This window comes from Mycotypha africana (genome assembly GCF_025528875.1).
Source record: "Mycotypha africana strain NRRL 2978 chromosome Unknown BDF20scaffold_10, whole genome shotgun sequence".
In the NCBI taxonomy this organism is placed as follows: Eukaryota; Fungi; Mucoromycota; class Mucoromycetes; order Mucorales; family Mycotyphaceae; genus Mycotypha; species Mycotypha africana.
The window spans coordinates 452,656-474,169 of NW_026515734.1; the positions used below are offsets into that span (position 1 = coordinate 452,656).

General features: G+C 38.3%; 9 protein-coding genes across 9 annotated transcripts; 3 read left to right on the top strand and 6 right to left on the bottom strand.

Moving 5' to 3' along the window:
- The first annotated feature begins 164 nt into the window (after positions 1-164).
- BDF20DRAFT_102969 (uncharacterized protein) lies at positions 165-6,171 on the top strand. The gene is made up of 5 exons (XM_053074686.1): positions 165-709; positions 881-1,280; positions 1,401-4,127; positions 4,206-5,243; positions 5,313-6,171. Exons 1-5 carry the CDS (start codon positions 245-247, stop codon positions 5,942-5,944), a joined length of 5,262 nt encoding a protein of 1,753 aa, XP_052932763.1. The 5' UTR covers positions 165-244; the 3' UTR covers positions 5,945-6,171.
- A 182-nt stretch (positions 6,172-6,353) lies between these two features.
- Positions 6,354-7,097, bottom strand: BDF20DRAFT_915950 (NADH-ubiquinone oxidoreductase complex I, 21 kDa subunit-domain-containing protein; the record flags this gene model as incomplete). The annotated part of the gene is made up of 4 exons (XM_053084388.1): positions 6,354-6,439; positions 6,513-6,677; positions 6,746-6,853; positions 6,953-7,097. The coding sequence occupies 4 exons, from the start codon at positions 7,095-7,097 to the stop codon at positions 6,354-6,356; spliced, it is 504 nt and encodes a 167-aa protein (XP_052932764.1).
- A 292-nt stretch (positions 7,098-7,389) lies between these two features.
- Positions 7,390-10,455, bottom strand: BDF20DRAFT_922625 (uncharacterized protein; the record flags this gene model as incomplete). Its single annotated transcript, XM_053084678.1, has 3 exons — positions 7,390-7,657; positions 7,721-8,226; positions 8,366-10,455. 3 exons carry the CDS (start codon positions 10,453-10,455, stop codon positions 7,512-7,514), a joined length of 2,742 nt encoding a protein of 913 aa, XP_052932765.1. The 3' UTR covers positions 7,390-7,511.
- A 268-nt stretch (positions 10,456-10,723) lies between these two features.
- BDF20DRAFT_889231 (uncharacterized protein) lies at positions 10,724-11,818 on the bottom strand. Its single transcript, XM_053082121.1, has one exon. It carries the CDS (start codon positions 11,751-11,753, stop codon positions 10,770-10,772), a length of 984 nt encoding a protein of 327 aa, XP_052932766.1. The 5' UTR covers positions 11,754-11,818; the 3' UTR covers positions 10,724-10,769.
- A 151-nt stretch (positions 11,819-11,969) lies between these two features.
- On the bottom strand, positions 11,970-12,887 carry BDF20DRAFT_889232 (uncharacterized protein). Its single transcript, XM_053082122.1, has 3 exons — positions 12,586-12,887; positions 12,443-12,514; positions 11,970-12,357 (listed from the first exon to the last, which is right to left on the bottom strand). The coding sequence occupies exons 1-3, from the start codon at positions 12,626-12,628 to the stop codon at positions 12,230-12,232; spliced, it is 243 nt and encodes an 80-aa protein (XP_052932767.1). The 5' UTR covers positions 12,629-12,887; the 3' UTR covers positions 11,970-12,229.
- A 402-nt stretch (positions 12,888-13,289) lies between these two features.
- On the top strand, positions 13,290-14,612 carry BDF20DRAFT_889237 (ras family-domain-containing protein). Its single transcript, XM_053082123.1, has 5 exons — positions 13,290-13,502; positions 13,568-13,807; positions 13,873-13,967; positions 14,048-14,160; positions 14,236-14,612. The coding sequence occupies exons 1-5, from the start codon at positions 13,439-13,441 to the stop codon at positions 14,351-14,353; spliced, it is 630 nt and encodes a 209-aa protein (XP_052932768.1). The 5' UTR covers positions 13,290-13,438; the 3' UTR covers positions 14,354-14,612.
- Positions 14,613-14,697: 85 nt separating this feature from the next.
- BDF20DRAFT_825785 (uncharacterized protein) lies at positions 14,698-17,752 on the bottom strand (the record flags this gene model as incomplete). The annotated part of the gene is made up of 7 exons (XM_053078002.1): positions 14,698-15,208; positions 15,311-15,808; positions 15,901-16,052; positions 16,135-16,203; positions 17,173-17,211; positions 17,288-17,439; positions 17,626-17,752. Coding segments are annotated over 7 exons (1,548 nt in total), but the record flags the coding sequence as incomplete, so codon positions are not given.
- Positions 17,753-18,420: 668 nt separating this feature from the next.
- BDF20DRAFT_805681 (uncharacterized protein) lies at positions 18,421-19,230 on the top strand (the record flags this gene model as incomplete). Its single annotated transcript, XM_053076504.1, has 1 exon — positions 18,421-19,230. A coding segment is annotated over one exon (810 nt), but the record flags the coding sequence as incomplete, so codon positions are not given.
- A 233-nt stretch (positions 19,231-19,463) lies between these two features.
- Positions 19,464-20,407, bottom strand: BDF20DRAFT_838489 (3-oxo-5-alpha-steroid 4-dehydrogenase-domain-containing protein; the record flags this gene model as incomplete). Its single annotated transcript, XM_053079169.1, has 2 exons — positions 19,464-20,182; positions 20,290-20,407. The coding sequence occupies 2 exons, from the start codon at positions 20,405-20,407 to the stop codon at positions 19,464-19,466; spliced, it is 837 nt and encodes a 278-aa protein (XP_052932771.1).
- Positions 20,408-21,514: the final 1,107 nt, after the last annotated feature.

Consider the following 21,514-nt stretch of genomic DNA (forward strand, 5'->3'; position numbering starts at 1 on the left):
TTCTTTTTCATTATTTATTCTTCCTCGTCTTCACAAATAAAATCCTCCATCTATTGCTCTTGTTCATCTTTTTTAAGTATTGAGTATTCTTTTTTATCATTCAAATACATTCCTTTCCTTTACGTACTGTAGTATATGTAGAAGAATAACATCTACGAAACCTTTCATATCCATACAAGATACATCCTTTAAGAATATCCACCAAAATTACCATTATAAGTTATACCATTCATCAGACGGATAAATGAGTTCAACTTCTCCTCAACATTCCTTATCGTCTCCCGCTACTACAATTAATGATAACAATGCAGTATTACCAACACCGACCTCCTCAACTTCAGTTAACCTTCGACCCTTCAATGGCAATTCAAATGCTAATGGAAACAACAACAACAACACCAATCTGCTTCAAAAAAAGAAAGAACTAGAGCAACAAATTAGTGAGAAGCAAAAATTACTGGAAGAATCTAGCAGTGGCATAGGTAAAAATGTGTTAGCACGACAAATCACACAGTTACAAAATAAGATACAAGAAATAGAAGATAAAATAAACAATGGCGAAAATGTAAACGATACGCTATCTGAGCCCCTTTCAGCCTCTTCCTCTTCCTCTTCAATGGAAAAGTTGAGGTCCTTAGAAAGAGACGTGGCAAATTACAAAGCACACCCTTTATCACCTGGAATATCCTCTATTCGCAACAAGGAGAAGGTAACATTTTTATCATATTTTATTTCTTTTTTTCTATGCATTATGGATAGGCCTTTCCCTTTCTCCTATCTTCGATGGGTCCTTCCCCCCTTTTTTTTCTCAAGAAAAATGAAACCTCTAACGTTATATGTGCTTACTGATCTTTACTTTACTTCATCCTCCCCCTTTTAGTTGCTAAACCAACGTTCTTCACCATCCACATCAACAGATAATAGCGGTGACCCATTGCCCAGTCCCAGCGCTTCGACTTTATTACCACCACATATTGCAGCACACCAGCATAATCTTCATCACTATGATTCTCCATCATCATTACTACCATTACCCCCTCCACCTACAGGCTCAACTCCTACAAAACGTCGATCTAAAGTGCCTACGTCTGACCGTAGAAATACAGATATAGAGTTCGCCACTGAAATTGGCCAGGGGTTACTATTGGAAGTAAGGAAAATGCAAGCTTTATTACAGGAGAAAGAAGAGAAACTACGAACCTTGGAAATCCAAAAAGCAGATTTAGAAAGGGCTGCAGAAGCCATGGCAAAGCAAATGAGGCAGAGAGAGGAGAATGAAGGTAATACATACAAAAATAATGAGAGACAGGATAAGGGGAGCAGATAATCGATGAATAGGGGAAACATTAAAGAAAAAGCTTCTACATCGATCTTTAACCGGACTATTCTTACTTTAATAGAGAAATTGAAAGAAGAGACATGGAATTTAGAACTTGCGAAACAAGAGCTCGTGATAAGTGTAACGGAATTGCAATCCAATCTTACAAAAGCAACTGCAGAGCAAACTAAACTAGCAAAACAAGTAAACGACCTTAGAGCAGAAATTGAGCAGCTGCGCGATAGAGAAGAAAAGTTGACAGCCACTATTGAGGACATGAAACAACGTCATGAACAGGACATGACTTCCATACGTAGACATACCGCTGCAATTCAACGAGAAAAAGCTGATCAAACAAAGCAAATCGAAACCCTCACATCTGAATTAGCTATTGCTAAAGCACAATCTCGTATCGGCAAACATGCATCGATCGAAAGTGAGTTGAATAGTCGAGCTGGTCAAACTGGAAATCAAACCGATTCAGATCAAACAAAAAGTACGGCTGCTGTGAAGGACGATAGGTCACCCACTTCTTCGCCGCCTTCTTCGCCCAAGTTATCACCTGCGCGCAATCAAGCCATGGAAGTAGAAACTTTAAAGACATCGCTTGCTCATGCTCATCGTATGGTCTCCAATTTAAGGTCCAATCTGCATAAAGAAAAGACAGAAAAGTTCGAGCTGAAAAAATTATTAGCAGAATCACAAGAGACGATAGAACAGCTACAAAACGATCCCCGTATGTGGGTGGATGCTGGTCCCATTCGGAATGGTGGATCATCATCCAATGGCTACGGGCGTAACAATGAAGACACGGGACGCCGTTCACATAAAGCATCTACCACGGCTTCATCCAGACGACGTGCCAAGAAAATGAGTATGACGACAGCAACAGCTCGTAATGCTCGTATGTTCAAAGGCCAAAAAAGCAATAGCAACAATATCAGCGATACAGATTCTGTATATTCTTACTCTTCAGTTTCATCAGAAAATAGTGAGGAAAACGAATTCTACGACGAAAGCGATGCAGCCATTGATGTTACGACGAATACTAGTAAACGTAGGCCCCGCTCTTCTTCAATTGTAAGCAATGTCAAAAAGCAGCGTCAATGCCAGCAACAACAACAGCAACAATTTACACCTTTGTCATCAGAATTATCTCAAAGCTTAAGTAAACCGGTGTTGGTTGATGCGGAAGTCATGACAGACCCAATCGATCTTTATAACACAGCTTCTTTCAAGGATATATCACGCGAGAAATCCTACAACCAAGAGCAATCCTCAAATCAATACCAAAAAGTACGAACATTGGAAGATGAATTGGGTATGGCAACTCAAAATGCGCAACAATCGCCTCCTTTTATACCTATAGCTGAAAAAAATGGAAATACATCAGAGCAATCTGATTCTGCTGTCGCTGGCGCAGTCACCATGGGCATGGGTAATTTGTTGGAAGAACTCACAAAGTCAAGCATCAAAGAAGTGAAAACAGGTGTGGAAATGGCGATACAAACTGATATTCAACCTGGTTCAGAAATGTCTACCCAAACTGATCTTTTCGAGGAAAAGGGTTCCGAAACAGTTGACGTGCTTATCCAAACAGACGAAATTGAAGAGGAACCTAAGCCGCCAAAGGCAGAAATAGCAATACAAACACAAGCCCCAGATACCGCTGAGATTTCTGTACAAACCGGCGATGAGCTTACGCCTGCAGTCTTTGATGTGTGTATGCAGACTGACGCTGAGATCCCACTGATAACAAATGAAATCTCCACGCAAACGGATGAAGAGGAGAAACCTACAACAGCTGATGTGTCAATGCAAACTGAAACAGCTGAGATATCAGAAACTTTCATCCAAACAGATCCTGAACTTCGAGCTAAAACAGCTGAAATTTCTATTCAAACAGATGTACAAGTTAAGTCTTGTATGCTTGAAGCATCAATGCAAACAGATCCAGAGTTCAAGCCTGAGATTGTCGAAGTATCTATTCAAACTGATAGCGAACTGAAGCCAGAGACTATGGATATAGTCACCCAAACAGATGCAGAAAGCAAACCCAGTACTGCCGATAACTCTACACAAACTGAGCAAGAAGAGAGCATCATTCCGAACATAACTGCAACTGCTGCTTCAATTGCCGCGGTAGCCACAACGGTAAATGGCAACAAAATTACAACACCAAACTATCTTGAAGCCTCTGTTCAAACAGATACGAGATACATAGTAGAAAGTACAGTTGAATTTGTCGAAATGGCTATTCAAACCGATGATGAGCCGTTTGTCGAAACTTTCGAAACCTTTGCACAAATTGAGAAACTTGAGCAGAAAGCTGAAAGTGTTAACTCTCGTCTGGATGCCACTGAAATAGCTGAACGAGATGAAACTCTTCAAAGACAACAATTCTTAAACACTTCCAGCTCAAATGCAGCTCGTCAAGCTGCTGAGGATCCTAGCGCAACCACTGCCGCTCTCACCACTAGCATTTCGACATCTTCATCAAGCGTTGCAGGTGCCGTTGATGAAGAAACACAATGCGACCTAGCTGAGTTCAAACCATTAATCGTGGATCAGGCAACACAGTCAGAGGAAGTTTCTGTGGTAGACCGAGAAACTCAGTATGTTTCTGTTGACAGTATGAATTCTGATGTTGGAAATGATGCGAAGAAAGCAGTGGATGCTCTGATTCAATGTGACACTGCCCAAACTAGAGACTTTGACGTACAATGCGAAAATGTAGAGACGAAGGATGCAGGAGTTCAATATGTCGTGGTGGAGGAGCAAACTCATGATAAGCTCAACACGAAAACAGGTAAAAGCAACAGATTTACATTCAAATACTTAAAGGCTCTATTTTATAAAACGAATATTCACCTATTGCTTTCATTAGCTCTTGGAAGCGATTTATTAGCCTATAGTCCCGTAATTAAAAAAGATGTGCGTGATCCAACCGACATTGCACCTGGGATGGGTATTACTAACACTCGCTTTAAGAAAGAGATTGCTGATAAAGATGCTGATAACAATTCAGATGTGTTCTACGAAGCAGAAGAGAACTACGGTAATGTCATTGTACATCTTCCAGCGGAAACAGTTAATTCTGCATTCGATGACTATTATAAAAGTAGCAAGCATCTACCTGTTGAGTTATCTGACGGCCCAACCGTCATTCATCAATCAGCACCAAAGGGTGACGAAGTCAGAAGCAGAGATACCCTTATGCCTGTCATATCCCGCATCAACGATTTACCAGCTACTATTGAAGTAAAGACACCATATTTATCATTTGACGCAAAAGATTCCACTATATCATCGGATATCTCTGAATCAGACATACCACCCCGTCCTTCGAATCCCCCACCTGCTGCTTTGCTTGAAAAAGCAGGTCGCTTATCCATACTGGGTAGTGATGCTCAATCTTCGGTAGCTACTTTACCTTCGGCGAAGGGCAATAGGTCGCTTTATCACCCTAACTTATCAACGGAAATACTAGATCAGCAACAGCAACTACAAGTGGCACCAGCTAGTCCAGATTCACCCCTGCCGCATCAACAACTTGTTTTAGAAAAGGGCAATACTATTACTAGTGTTCTTAGTTCCTCTACTGAGAATACTAATGAACAACTTCAGTCAGTTACATCATCTAATGACGAGCCCAATGGCAATCGCGGTAACATAATCGGAAATGAAATAGAAACAACAATTCCGCAGTCTTTGACTTCAAGCTCAACAGATCCAAGAATTATCAATATGATTACTCAGACCATGATCGGCGACTGGTTATGGAAATACACAAGAAAAACCATGGGCAGCGGTATATCAGAAAACCGACACCAACGCTATTTCTGGATTCATCCCTATAGTCTTACATTATATTGGTCTACGAATGCGCCTGGTGTAGATTTGAATGAAGCCAAAGCAAAGAGTGGTAAGCTATATTAGTCGAATAGCATATACGTTGCCTTCTGTCTTACCTCCTGCATTTTTAAAAATATAGCCTTAATTGAAAATATCAAAACTGTTTCTGATCATAACTTGAATCATAATGATCTTCCTAATGTCAGTTTGTTGATTCAAACAAGCTATCGTCAGTTAAAAATAACTGCTCCCACTATCGAAAAGCATGAACTCTGGCTTGCCTCTATTTCTTATCTTTTGGATCGTGTCGAACAAGGTTCTACTGCAGGATTAACATTATTGAGAAACGCCAATAGGAAAATAGATACCATGGGCGGCAGTTATACAACAAAATCAATTTCAAGCAGCTTAAATAACGGTGGTGGTAGCAGCACCTCTGGATCTTTGTTTACTCGACCCAACTTCCGAAGAATACAAGAGATATTTCACTATCCTTCAATCTCGACCACATCAAATGCTACTGCGCGGTCCTCCTTCGTCGCAAACAGAGCCTCTGCTAGTGCTGACCATATTGGTTTAGGCAGTGGTCGTATAGAAGCTATTCAAGATGATGATGAGGCTATAGAAGATGTTCGTATGTGCTGTAACGGCAAGCATCACGTGTCTAAGCTGGAAAAGACTCATAATCACCAGCATCATAACCTCCATCACAATTATCGTAAACGTAAAAGCCTTAGACGTGGCCGAAGTACAGTGAAAACTATAGGATAGGTCACCAATTTTTATAGAAAAAGAACAGCTCTCATAGTACCTTCCTTAACTCAACAATCTCATTTTTGCACTTTTAACAATGTCTTTCTCCTGTCTTTCATATACTCTACATACTTATTTGTTTGTTACAATTTATTACTGCCACTACTTTCCAAACTAGTTTATCCTTTCCTTTTTAATAATGTAATTAAGTACTACTACTAATACTTTCCTTTTCCTTTATTCTCATTTCACGAAAATCTCAACAAAATAAATATTAATATAAGCTCATTCTTCTAAACTCATCTGCTTTGTTTCTTGCAAATTTGAAGCAATCAATCTACTTCTCTTTTCCAGATATATATTCTACAGATGGGCATTCGATGATTTATTTATTTTATGATACTAACGAGTGTCCGTCAACTTAAAACTACTCATTTTTGGTGGTGGTTGCATATTTTGAAAGATCGACACCATGATTGCTGTGATTACTGAAGTTAAACCATGGCATAATACCTATCGAAATATACATTTAAGTTTAGCGACACACCGATACATGTGTAATAACTCAAAAAGAAGATGCCCTTACCAAATTTCAATTGTGAAAATCTCGAAACTCTTGCAGCAGTGTCCTGAATATGTTCAGGCATATAACTCTCACCATAAATACGTTTTCCTTCTGCAATCAGTTGAGACATTTCAGCCTTATCTTTCTCAACTTCGACGGCATTTTCTTTCCAACCCCAGAAACGGACTGAGAACAACAAAATAAGTTAAAAGGGGGCATCTTTCCCACAAAAACCAAAAGCGTTTGCAACTTACGACTACTATTTTGATAAGCTAACAAGAAACCACCAAATGCACCAATGACGGTGGCAATTTTAAGAGGGACACGTAAGTTACGAATGGGCCCAGCAGGATCCATTTTCTCTACAGTAAAAGAAGGATATATTTATCTGTTGGTATGATTGAATACACACACACCCTTCTTCTAGAAAAATAGCTAGTTTCGTTCGAATTATACAGTACCCATTCCATATAATAAAGCAGGAGCTGCTGCAGTACCAGCCGCCCATGCTGCATAGTCAGTTGGTCTCATGTATCGAACAACACGACGGAAATGAGGATCTGTATCAATAACTGGATAAGGTGTATCGAGCTCTTTAATAGGCATGTTGATTTATATATAACAGATACTGTTTCATAAAATTTGTCTGCGTTAGATTTTCGCTCTAAATGATCTTGCGATGTTAGGGCTAATTAGCACAACTTACGAGTAGGATGTTTGTGATTCAAAGAAAGGGTATTTTTTTAAAAAGTATTATAATAAAAGGAACGCAGTCTGACTTTCCTCTGTGCCTTAACGAATTTTTGTTTAGGAAGTCTGTGGAGTAGAAACCGGGCTTTAAGCAAATCAGCGTTGAGAAGGCTGTGACGTCGACATACGAATGAAAATGCGGGGAAGAGTAATTTATAAGTGGCAGATTTTGAGTGACATCGTTTTATTCTTCTTCATCAATTGATTACGAATATTATGTATGTAAGATTATCCATTTCAAAATTAACAGAAACTCAATTTATGACGATTTTAGACCATGTAAGATGTTGGTTGATACATTTTCATGAAATGTTCAAAATAACTCTTTTCCATTTTTACAGTTTCATTCAAAGAGGCAACCTTATTGGCCAATGATAAGAAAGCTTGGTTTTGTGCACGCATAATATCGGCAATATCTATTTAAAACAAAAAAAATGTATGTGAGTACTTATCAATCGAGCAGAATGAATGCATACTACCTTGAGGTGATTGCGGTTTATTTTGTGCCCAAGATTCAGCTGTTCTTTCAATTTCCCATATGCACTTTTTATACTCTTCCATTTGCTGACTTAGCTGTTTAGCCAACTGTACAAAATAATCATCATCATTGGAAGAATACAACCAGCGATTGTTGCCAGGATGTTTACATGTTTCAATAACAGCACTAGCTTCGTTAGCATATCGCAACTGCTCTTTTACAGCATCATACAATCTATCAATGGACTCCTTTTCAGTTTGAATGGAGCTTGAAAGCGCATCGAATTGTTGTGTAAGCATTTCTGTGTTGTTTTTCGTTTCTGTCATAACATCAGCATAGTGAGGCATCTTGTTGTTCTTCAAATATTGACTACGTTGAACTTCACTACGGATATATCTTTCTACATCTTCCAACTCTTTACGTGCTTGTTCAGGAAGTTCGGAAAGACGGGTGGTAGACATGATATTATCAATTCTAAAACTAGTATGATGCACAGTTTGCTGTTGTCTGATAACAGAAGTTGAATTCATTGAGAATAAGAGATAGGATAGAGTAAAAATATGGATAAAAAAAGAACAATTGGTATAAACCAAATCATGTCTCTTATATCGCAAAAAAAAAAAAACAAAAAAAATTAATCACTTACTGTAAAGCAGCTATGGCTGGGGTAATCAAAGTAGCATGGAACTGATTAGGTGGTTGTGTGGCGGTTTTTTGCATTTCTTCCAACAACTTGGCAAAAGAGAAAGGGTTGGGTTTTGGTGGTTCCGTACTAACGGCCGAGGCAGTCGTTGCAGCAGCTGGAGTGGTGCTTGTTTGGAAAGTGAAAGGCTTGCTAGTAACAGTGCTATCCTTTTTTTCTTTATCTTTACTCTTTTCTCCTTCTTTACCGTCGGTTGCTGCTGGGGCTCCAAACGAAAACGTGGCAGAGGAGCTGGATATTGTTGTAGCAGTACTAACGCTGCTATTGAAAGAAAAGGGAGATGTTGTATTAGTAGTGGTAGTTTTATCTTTCTCCTTCTCTTTGTCAGTCGGTGTTGTTGCTGAACTAAATGTAAATACAGGCCCCTGACTAGACTTAGAAGATGATTCTTTGGACTTCTCGCCTTCATTAGCAGCTGCAGGCTTCCCGAAAATGAACCCCGTAGTACTTGGGCCTGAACTAGGTCCCTCATTGCTCTCAACAGTGCTAGCTGCTGGAGTAGTTGCAGCTGATGTACCGAAGGTAAATTTAGGAACACTACCCGTTGCTGCTTTATTAGTAGACAAATCGGTTATGGCAGGTTGACTCGTAGTTTTTGAGGCTGCTGTTGAGGCTTGAGTACCAAAAGTAAAAACAGGTGCTGTAGAAGTTGCTGCAGCTGTAGAAGAGGTAGTAGTAGTAGTACTATCAGTAGCAGATGACTTTGCACCCAAATTACCGAAAGTGAATGAGGAAAACGCGGGAGAGGTTGCATTTGCTGCTGTAGTAGATGGGCTGCTAAATGAGAATGCAGGTGTTGTAGATGAAGTTCCACCTGATGTTGTTGCAGCGCTTGTGGTAGTGGGTTTTCCAAACGTAAAAGGTGATGAAGTTGTAGTTAAAGGGGCACTAGTACTGCTAGTAGTGCCAGATGTAGTAGTAGGCTTCGTAGCTGGGGTAGCAAAGGTAAACGGTGGTTTCGATACGGCCGAAGTTACAGACGTCGTAGGCGTTGTTGTAATAGCAGGAGCTCCAACGCTGAATGCTGAGGTGGCTGTAGATGTTGACGTACTGGTAGCTGCAGTAGCAGGAGAAGATGTAGTTGCTGCCCCAAAACCAAAAGTGGGTTTTACGGTGTTAGATGGTGATCCAAAACTGAAAGCTTGAGCAGGTTTTGAACTGTCAGTGACAGAGGAAGATGGCCCTGTATTCTTAGAAGTACCAAATGTGAAAGCTGTGGCAGGAGCAGCATTATTGGATGTGCTGGTATCAGTGGAGGGTTTTGAAAATGCTGTGAAGTTAGTGGTATTGGTTGCTGTGGTAGGTGTCGTACCAAAAGTGAAAGCAGGTGCTGCTGTTGTTCCAGAAACTGTGGAAGAAGTCGTTGCAGTATTACCAGTATCATTCCCGCCAAAAGTAAATGAAGACGGAGCTGTGTTAGCTTGCTGTGGAGTGCCGGGCTGAACTGAAGTAGATCCCGGAGATGATGTAGAAACATTGGCGCTTGTTGTACCAATGGAGAAACTTCCTGTACTAAGATTAGAGTTTTGCTGTTGGAACGCTGGTGGTGAAGCAACAGGTGAGTTGATTTGAGAGCCAAAAGCATTTTCTGAGGTAGTGCGACGAAGTGTCTCCTGATGAGCATCGGGTTTACTAACCATGGTATGCAGGTCCGAATGGCCACGCTGAAGGCCGCCAAATGAAGAAGAGCCGCTGAGGGTGGTGTTTGTGGGAGCTGGAAAAGTGAACCCAGTATTAGCTACTGGAGATCCTGGCGCGGCAGTGTTACCAAAAGTAAAACTTGTTTGCCCGGTTACAGAAGCAGGCGAACCAGGTGCATTAGCGCCTAGGTTAAATGAGGTAGATGCCGGGCTATTAGGCACACTACCAAAACTACCCCTTTGAGCGCCAAAACCAGTAGAAGGGCTGCCAGGAGCACTTCCGAAGCCGCCTACAGAAGGCGAAGTAGCCCCATCCAGTTTAAAAACAAAATTAGGAACGTTCCCATCTCCACCTTTTCTTGATCTAGAGAATTTCTTACTATTTTTTTTCATTACAGATTGAATTGTTAATGTGAGACGATAAAGGTAATATGTTTCGTTTACTAAACAAGCAAAATATTATTACCTCATTTTTAAAATTCTTTATTAGGAACTATTAATTGATAAACTACGCCAACTGTAGTAGTCTCTTATAAGGGAACTTTGTGTATATTTGCGAAAAAGACAATGAATGCTAAAAACGATTCTAATACGCGCTCCCACTTTCACTCCCACTTTTAAAAATGTTTCTGACAGTCACTACTCCAATTAAATAAAGCAACTGCTATCATAATTTCTTTAATGTATCAATTGTAATCAATTTATTATTACTGTAGTAACCATTCTCTAGCTTTTCTAGACTTTTTCTCTTTTTTCATTTTTTTAAAATGCTCTATCTCTTTGCGCGTTAATTGCTTCTTTTTTGACACTCTTCCCTCTGCTATCATTTGTCTCTGAGCATTGACTTGCTCAGTATACTGATCTACATCAAAATAATGCTGCATTTGCCGTTTTGCTCGATTTTCTATACTGAGATTCTCCGGGTTATGCCGAGTGACATCTATTTCGCTTTTGAATCGTCCTGTTCTTGGATCAAAATGAGCTTGTATTGTATATGGATCTGCAGATGATGTATTATAGTATGAATCATAAGATGAGGAAGGGTTTTGTGAATAATAGTATTGAGAATAATCAGAAGTTGATAGAGAGGGTGTGGATGCAGTAATATCATCTATAGCAGAAGCAGAAGAATCTTTGTCCTGTGTTCCATCTAACTTTTTCTTCACAACATTGTCAATTCTATCTAGTAAAAAGTCTAATGGGTTATGAGCGTCGTTTGACTGTGGTTGCTCTGGTATTGCTTCTGCTTCTTCAGTAGTTTGCCTCTCTGTAGCTGCTGCTGTTGTGTCTGGTGTTTCGGTAGATGTAGTTACTGCCATTTCTTCTTCTGGATTTATCCATGTAGTTTGATTTGTTTCCATATTCCACCAGTAATAAGCCTGTGCATTTGGATCCCATACTGGCGCCCATAATTTTTTCCCTTTTTGTGTTTCATCTTCACTAATGTCCTTCTGAGATGGACATTCATCGCTATCCTTCTGAGATTCTTCTTCCACTGACGTCGTGATTTCAGTTCCCAGCGATGGTACTTCGTTCTTCAACTCTTTTTGTTCAATATTATCAGGTTCAGCCGGCTCAGCTTCTTTCGCTGAAAACGAATCATTTTCATTTTTTATTGTTATTTTGTCCATGTTTTCTCCAGACGGAATTTTCGTCGTATTACGACAGTTGATATCATCTAAAGAGCTCATTTTTCATCTGCTGAATCTTTAAGAGAAATTCATGGAAAAAGAATTTAAACTTTTGACAAAATGATTAGAATGTGATTGAGACGCCGATTGACGTGACGTTGACACATATACTCTGCAACATCACTGAAACTTGGATCATTTCCTCTCTATATTTGATACACTCAATTGCTCAACTTTTAGACCATGTCACTTCGAATTCTAACAGAAATAAACTACTATACAAACAATGCTCTTAATATTGCTTGTTTGCTGACCCTTTCAACATTAGTGGGTGCGTTTTCTTTATTAATCTGTATGAGTTCCAACATAAACAGTGAGGTTGAGCTACTGCAGATATATCATTTTGATAATATACAAACTGTGATTCTGCCTCTTTAGATTGGACATAGAGCATATATAAACTTGCACTTTGTTTTAACAACATTCAGAGTGACAGTTGTCTGCTATCGACAGGATGTATCCCCGAACGGTTGTGATTATTGAGCAAAAGGGTTTTCAATTTCTTCCATACCATCCAATGGTGAAATCAATATGACTGCAGTACCCCGTAGTACGGATAGACCCAATTCTCTTGTCTTGTCTGTTATGTAACCAGTTTCTAAGTCTTTAATATCCACATTGTGAGCAATCGCAGTTTTTTTTTTTTGTTTCTCATCGTCTTTACGTCCAGATCGATAGTAAAAATTTACCTCTCACGTATTCGACAGAATGATCCAATACTAAATTCAACAAAGGATCATAGCCCATCAATGTGCCGACGACTAACGAAGACGTGATTGAATGTTAATTTTTACCAGCCAGAAATGTGCCAACTAAATGATTAATCGGTTACCTTCCCGACCACCATTGAAACGAACTCGAACTTTCTTCTCCATATACTTGCTCAGATCCAAAATGGATTCTTTCTTGGGTTTTTCCTGTTGTTGTTGGTTACTATAATTATGGTGATAACCTCCTCTTCCACCTCGATTACCACCGCGTCCACCGCCACGTCCACCACGATCGCCTCTGTTATTATATTGGCCACGGCCTCCCTAAATAATTTAATTTTGTTGAGATGGTTGAGATGAAAGCAAGTTTACAGCTAAGCTAACTGTGAAAGACAAACTCACTCTTTCAGACATTGCGATTTCTTTAATTTTGTGAAGGAGAAACTGTTAGTGAAGAAGAGTTAACGAGCATAAGCAAGCAGCAACATCGGCGAGATTTGGCTTGCCGCCGATTTTGTCCAATGAAATGCAAGATACCTGCCTTTCTTTTCCCGTTTCTGTCAAAAAGTATATAGTATAGCAAAGCTTCAGATACTCCCTGCCTACATGCACTCAATTCATTAAAGTAAGAACTAGCTAATCGAAAGCATACTTCTTCCGACCGTTATTTGCACAAATGAGTATGAATATGAAAGAAGCATAGAGGCTGTCTCGTCTGTTATAAATATATCAATCGCTGAAACAGGAAATTTGACTTTCCACGTGAGCTCCATTGGGAAGGGAAAGAGAAGTTTGGGCCACAACAACATAATAAACATAAAAAATGCGCGCCTTTCAGTCTGGTTTTCATAGTTCCTTTTTTTTCCCTTTTCAACTTATTTACTTATATTTCAACGTCCCCTTTCTTTTCCCATCCATATTCACGCTGATTTTCTGGTTCATAGAAAAGACATAAGTATTAATTAATAAGAAAATATGACAACAGCTAAAAGTGCATCCTATGACTACTTAATTAAGCTTTTGCTCATTGGCGATTCCGGTAAATAATGGAAAACTTCATCTTAAACTAGGACGTAATTCAGTTCAACTAACATCTATAAACAGGCGTCGGCAAAAGCTGTTTATTACTTCGTTTTTCAGATGACTCTTTCACCCCATCTTTCATTACAACTATTGGTATTGATTTTAAAATTCGTACTATTGAACTGGATGGCAAACGTATCAAGTTGCAAATTTGGGATACGGCAGGACAAGAGAGATTCCGTACTATTACTACAGCTTATTATCGTGGTGCAATGGGTATTCTGTTAGTTTACGATACGACTGATGAAAGATCATTTGGAAGTAGGTTCGAGCATTATTGCTAGTTCCAGGAGGATACGCCTTATTAACTAAATGCAAATACATAGATGTCAGAAATTGGTTTTCGAATATTGAACAGCATGCAAGTGAAGGCGTCAATAAGATCCTAATTGGTAATAAATGTGACATGGAAGACAAAAGAGTAAGTATTTTTACTCGTACTGTAGACATAGTTCAGATGTGTTTCTGCGTGTCTATGTGTAACTAAATTATGCGATGTAGGTTATCACTAAGGAACAAGGTCAAGCTCTAGCTAATGAACTGGGCATTCGATTCATGGAAACGAGTGCAAAAGCAAACATTGGTGTAGAAGAAGCATTCTTTGATTTAGCAAGGTAATATTCGATTTGCGATGAACATATGTATTTATGCCATCCGCTACTGACGTTGAACACTTAACTTTCTCACAGAGACATCAAAAAGCGATTAATTGATACTCAACAAGCTCAACAAACTCGTCAAAGAGAAGAAGTTAGATTGGATCAATCTTCACCCTCAAAGACCAATTCCTCCGGTGGATGTTGTTGAGTTATACTTTCCTTTCTTCGAGCCATTATTTTTTCGTTTTCAGCCATTTGAGATATACAATATCATCAGAATAATCTCATATACTACTTAATAATAGTAATAAAAAGGGAATGCTTTGACAAAGTATGAGATATTTAATTGAATAACAACTATCTTTTTATGGATGTCTAGATAGGTTGAAACGACTTTACAACCTTGGCAAGAAAGCCAAGTTAATGTTCTGAACATTATGCTATTGGAGATAGACTACCAGTAGATTTAAAAAAAAAAAAGGAAACAAAAGAAAAAAAAAAAAAAGAAAAACTACTGTAATGAAAGTGCTATTCTTTGCTATTATGCATTTGCTAGAAAGAGTAAAAACTTTTGATAGATAACATCGGGCATGCTTTTACAGCTTCTTTTAGAACATGCTGAGTAATATGTGGGCAGTCTACTACTTCGAGATATACGCCTGAATTTCGATCTGTTTTTAAGGTTACCACCAATGTCTTTATTAATTCATCCGTTATTTCGAAGCAACCATTAAGTTCCAAATGTTGTAAGTTTTGGCAACGCTGGAATAAGTATATAATATTCTGATTGGTCGTTTGAGAGCAACTAGATAGCGAAAGACAATGCAAATCGGGCTGATATTGACCGATTGCATGGATAGTTGATGAGCTTAAGCCGGTTATGCCTTCTAAATTCAAATGTGTCAGTGTGTTGACATCTTGAAAAAATCGGTATAATCCAGTACCATCAGCCATTAAGCTGTTATTTGATATGTCCAGAATTTGTAGACGGTCAAAAGTTGTACTGGCTAAAAGGTGTAAAGTGACTTCAGTAAGTCTTTGACAGCTAGATAGTATTAGAGTTCTCAGTTTTGTTGGTGGCAGTTGTCGTATCGCCGATGGTCTTTGATTCAATGGGAATATTGGTTCTTCTATTTCTAACTGTTGCCAATTATGAGGCGCATACTGGTTATCTTTTTTTTGTAGAAACATGCATAGTCCTTGATCAGTTATGCCATGACAATATGCAAGGCTCAAATATTCTAAATGGTGGTTCAGATAATTCCCGATTATTTTCAGAGTTTCATCATTGACATGATTTGCAGGGACGCCATCTAAACTTAGGTGAGTTAAGGTTGTTGAACAAGCTTGTACGATGGCTTTGATCCCTTCAAATTGTAGAAATTGACAGTAACTCAAATTGAGCTGCTCAATGGGAGGTTTTTTTTTTCTAATATCAATTCTTTCTGGCTGTAACCATTGAGTGAATGCAGTATTCCTGACTGTGTGGAGGCCAGATAAATCAAGAATTTTCAAATGCTGTAAATGAAGTTGAGGATCTCGAAAAAATTGATTCAGACTGAAGACAGATATGTTACGACAATCTTTCAAGATCAGTGTATGTATATTTGGGCAGTCCAAAGCTATTTGCCTTAAAGTTCGACCAGACAACTGATAGCAACCCCTTTACACATTATAGGTAAGAGATAATATTCTAAAGATGATACAGATGCGATAGAGCTACTGATATCGCTGATTCTATGTGTATGTAAATACCTTAAATTTGCTATTTTCAGATATTTTGATGATGATTGAATGAATTTCATAATTGCTTCATTGGGTACACACGTATAATGGCTATTTTTCGATAAATCGATATTGGTCCATAAAGTTCCTTCGTAAATGACATTGTACCATGACTTGGAAACCTGCATACAGATGTAGACATACAGAAAACTTAAAGAGCTTATCATCAAGGTTGATTCACTTCTCTTTTTGTATTGTACGTACTCTAGTGCATTTCATCAAATCAGCTATACACAAATTCTGAAAGATACGAAACCAAAGCTCTATAGGTAGCTGATTTACAATATCCACTGTGAAGGACAAGCGAGCTTCAAAAGGCTCATAATGCAAATTCGACTGGGTTAGAACACCTTGCATAATCTCTTCTAGCGCTAAAAAATGGCGAGAGAGCTACGAATGTATTATGTGCAAGTAAAAAAATAAAAAAAGAGATAGGCATTTAAGCAAATCTTGTAAAGTTTTAAGTTTCATTATGCATCCTCAGGGACTCCTTGGGAATTAAAGAAAATGGCTAACTTCTATTTTGAAATGAAAGCATGCTCGGCATACATTTTGAATCATTAACTGCAGTCAAAGTTTATCTTTTCTCTTGGATCATTACTTCACACTATGGAAATAGATAGACGGCTTATCCCATTAAGATCGCGGAATACATTTGAATGCCTGTTTGTTTTCATCAATCACAACCTTTACAGCGGAACTTAATAAAGCTTGTCTCCGATTCATCAAGTGCAAATTGTATAATCAGTAAGCATCCTTAACAGTAGCTCTTTTACGTGTTACTTCTCTTCAAAGATAGGCTTTCTTTGTGGCATTCACGAGCTTTAGATTTAATTGTCCTTAGATCTCCTGCAAATGTTGGATGAGAATGCAAGAATATAAAATACACGTGCTGTTTGTATTTTACAGTAGAACGAAGCCCTCGTAAATGACTATTCGTTGAACAGAATTTAGCACTTTTATACTTACAAAGCTGCTGTTTCACAAGAACTGGGCAGTAAGTAAAAAGATAAAAGAAAAAAACCTGATTCAACTTTCGCATATCTGAAACAGAATTGGACACTACTACTTCTTCGGTAGTTGCCATAGCTCAATAAACTCTGTCATCAATATCATCAATATCATACAATATAAAGGTCTGTATGGATGAGAAGGCATCTATGCACTTTTATAAATATCAGCTCAGTTATCTGGTGTATAGGTATTGAACTATACTCTGTTTCTTTTCCCTTAGTTCTCGACCAGTTTTCCCACCAAAAGATATTTTGAAGCAAAGTGATTCTAATCATTTGCGGGTAAAGCAACTGTCAATTTAATAAAATGCATCGATTTGAGTATAAGTTCTACTTCTAGTTACCTCCCATTCTCTTAAGCTCTCCCATTCGTCCGCAGTTAAGTCTTCCAGCTTATCGATCAATCCGTTAGGATCAGACATCATTTCGATATCAAAAGAGTTCTTCGCTAGTCCACGAGAAGCATCATGTCCAGCAAAATTGGCATAGGGACCGCCTTTAGCAGGAAAAACATTAAGAAATAAGTAAGCAATATTTAAATTGTTATCCTCTGATAACTATCGCTTGAATCTGCATTTCAATGTACCAGGTCCATAAAAATTTTTGCCCTTCGTCACATCGTAAACTGATCCATTGACAGCTATTAATACACGTCCTTGCTCATTTTTAGGACTAACATGACCGTCAAATGGTACTAGTTCCAACGGTGTGTAGTTCTTGAAAACCAGCACTTCAGGATGTTTGGCTTTTTGAATGTTCTTGATATTTTTGGGTGGGCTGATATAAGATTTTAACACTAAGGCGAGGACCTAAATATACCATTTGTTTTAGTTTTGCAGAAACAATATTTGTAAGAAAGAGATATTTACAGCAACAAGTGCCCAGTTCAAAGGATTTTCTGGAAGATAAAATTATATATGTGATCAATTCAAATTTTGTAGCATAAAGAAAACGAATGTATGCTTAACGCAATCTCTAGTACCTTTGAATTGCTTTGTCAATGTGGTAACTGTCGTTGACATTGTACGCTGTTTGAGCATTTTATACGTCTATGTAATACTATATTCAGATATCAGCTTGGGCTTGCCTTGTTTTCGTTAATAGGAAGTCAACAATGGAAAAAGAAAGAGAAAAGACAGCTGCCTCACCCCGCAAATCTCGATTTGGGAGGAACTAAAGGCACTTTTGACTTCAAGCATGAAATTTAACACGGCAAAACTATTTCGCCGCCATTTTTTCTGAGATTTCAGTTACTTCACTAACTTTATACCCTGTTCAATCAAAAAAAAAAAAAAAAAATAGAAAAATAAAATAAAATAAAAAATGAAAGGCTTCTTTCTTGTAATTGTAAACTAAAAATAACATGTTTCGTTTATTACATACTTCAACAGCTTTTTTACCTAAAAGTTGCACCTTGAAGATACCAATTTCTGTCACTGTCTCGAAATTCTTATTTCACTCTAATGCAGGCAACCTACAGTTAAGTACTGTTAGCAACACTGTTCCGTCGACGGCCAAGCTAAACCCAGAGAAGGGACAATTCACAGCAGAGGAACTACTACGATTGGAAGCAACTAAAATTGAAAGGATGAGCTGTTTACGTTCTCGAACAAGGTGGTTGCCGGAGGAGGATAGACGGTTATTGGACCTAGCTGAACGATATCAGAGAAAGTGGACATACCTTACAAGATTCTTCGTAGATCGGCCAGCCGCAAATTTATGTAATCGTTATAAAATGCTCATAAATGAAATCAAATTAGGCGGTTGGTCGAAAGAGGAATTAGAGGAATTGCAAAATTTCGGCAATGGGCGCTCGTACGACGAAATCGACGATTGGGAAAAGCTTAAAGAGTCGCCGCTTTTTCATAATCGTCCGTTATCTATGGTTAAGGCAACGTATAAGCATTCCTTTGATCCCCGAATTCATAAGGGCCGTTGGACTCGGGAAGAGTCTGATAAATTAGAGAAATATGTCGCTATGTTTGGAGAAGACGAAATGGATAAGATTGCTCAGTTTATTGGTACACGTACAAAACGACAATGTCTAGAACGTTGGCGTTGGCAAATGTCTGGGAAGAAAAAGGGACGATTTACAGCCGAAGAGGATCAGAAAATAATGGAAGCAGTGAAGTTGTATGGAGAGAATTTTGCAGCTATCTGTAAAGTCACGGGAATTAATCGCACCCCTCGTCACGTATCCCAGCATTATCATCATAGATTGAATCCAGCCACAGATAGATCGCCGTGGACAACCGAAGAAATGAAGCAAGTGTATGAAACTTGCCTAGCAAATGACAATAACATGTTGAAAACGAAAGAAATTCTAGGATCACAACGCTCTGTTAGGGATATGTGGAATCGATTCAAGACGTACAAGCGATACTTAACGAAAATGCGGATGACTGAAGCCACGTCAAGAGCAAGTATATCAAAACCAACTGATGAATAGTGATTTATCTTTATCCCGTTCCCTAGTTGTACCATCTACGTTTGTACTTATACAGGGACAGATGCATTTATTTAAAGGATGAATGGAAGCACAGCCTTTCTCTCAGGTGGGTAATCATCAAACTTCTCCTTATACCAAGCATTTGTACGCCACGCCCGAGGAAATAAGTTGGCCATTGTTGAAAGAGTGAAAATGATAGCAGGCGTACTTTGCATTTGAGTAGCTAGTGTAAAGCCTAACCATTCCATTGCTTCGCTGAAATAGTTGGCACAACTGACATATTCAAATAATCCACCATAAGGAATAAAGTAGTGTTTCTTGACAGGTCTCTCTTTTGCATCATTGAAACCTTGTTGTTTCTCATCATTTTTTTCTTTTTCCTTCTTCTTTGTCCTCAACTTGAAGAGAATATTGTCATGATATATATTTGAGACGAAGCCAGTGAACCATAGCGTAATTCCAAACCAGAATGAGATACTATAAATGCTATTGCTGTGCCGACCTACCCACATGCCATTGGTATAACCGTTGATTAAATTGAATCCGACTGAAGATACAAACGCCAAAATATGAACTGGTGCCAAAGATGTTGCTCGGAAAGGATGAATTATACTTCTGTTGATATAGTGAGCCATCCAAGCAGATATTAATATTATTTGAAAAGGTGTACCCGTTGGCCGTGTCAAATAAATAGACATGCCGAAAGCAATGGGTGATACAGCTTCCATAATGCACCAGCTCCATTTCCCTGGTAAACTACATTCTATGCCTAGTTTTCCAGCAAACCTACCTTCATCATATATATATATATATATATATATTAGATAATTGTCACGCGTGAAAGTAAATTTAGTGTAAACTGGTCTGAAGTATGGTGAGTGAAAAAACTTTCCGTACCATAAGGCGCATTGACTACAAATAATGCAGGTATCATAAGGACTGGAAATGTGGCATATATACCGACTACTGTATTATAAGTAGAAGGTTTCAATAAAAATTGTTTAATACTTTCCATAACTATCAAAGAAATGTAAAGCAAAAGGGAATGCTTGTTTATAAAATGTTTTTTTAAGCAAGCTGTGATGTTTAAATCGAAGAATTTGGTATTTAAACTCAGAATAAAATACTTTTCTTGGAAGTAATCGAGGGCTGTGTAGCTTTATTTGCAGTATATAAAAACTCTATAAAACAAATACTGCCGAATGATTGATTGAACAAAGCAATCTGCGCCGAAACTGCTCAGCACACAAATACGTTCAGTCATGGCGTTGAAATATTGAATGATCTTTCATTCGTCCTATAAAGTAAGAAGTTGCAGTAGCTATATTACTAATGTGATTATTTCATAATCGATTGCTTCTTCGTCAACGTCTTAAATTTATCCCTTTAGATATTCAAAGTTGCCCTTCTTTCTTCCAATCTACTTGGGCATTTTTCGCAACTACGTTTTTCTGCTGCTGCTTTTGCTTCAATACACCGATATAGTTCTACACTGAAAGAACGATACTAATTTTGGCTCTCTGTTGAGTACCGGACGTAATCTTCAGATACTTAACAGCTGGTTCATTTGCTATACCAGTCTTGTATTCTCTTTAGAGATCAGTTATAGCTCTATGCTTCTGTTAAAGTATAAAGAGGAGCAAAGGACGGCGGTAATGGTGGGGACGAGCACATAAGAACATTGTTTCTACTGCTTGCTGAAGGCTGTTGTGGTTCCAATAATTAATGATGGCCAACAAGTCTATCAGCCGCATTATTACAGCGGCTGTCATTATTAGATACATTATTTCCTATAGTGAACACTCCTTTTGAGTAATTCATTGGCAAGTTTTGTCACAAACACATCTGATGTTTAGAATTGAACAGTTTGTAAAGAAGACATTAATTCAGAGATTGCAACCTCTACAAATAATCCAAATGACAATAACTTTCCATGCTCTTATACAGCTGGCAGAACTCTTAGATCCAAGTTTACGATATTCTGGAAGCACAAATAACTCGCTAATCCAGGTGGTAAACAGCTAATAAGTGTGTGTATAAAGTAAACGAAAACATAAAAGATAAAAAGAATCGCTTTTTAAGATTGTGATTCGCTTTACTAAAGTCAAAATAAGAATGAGAA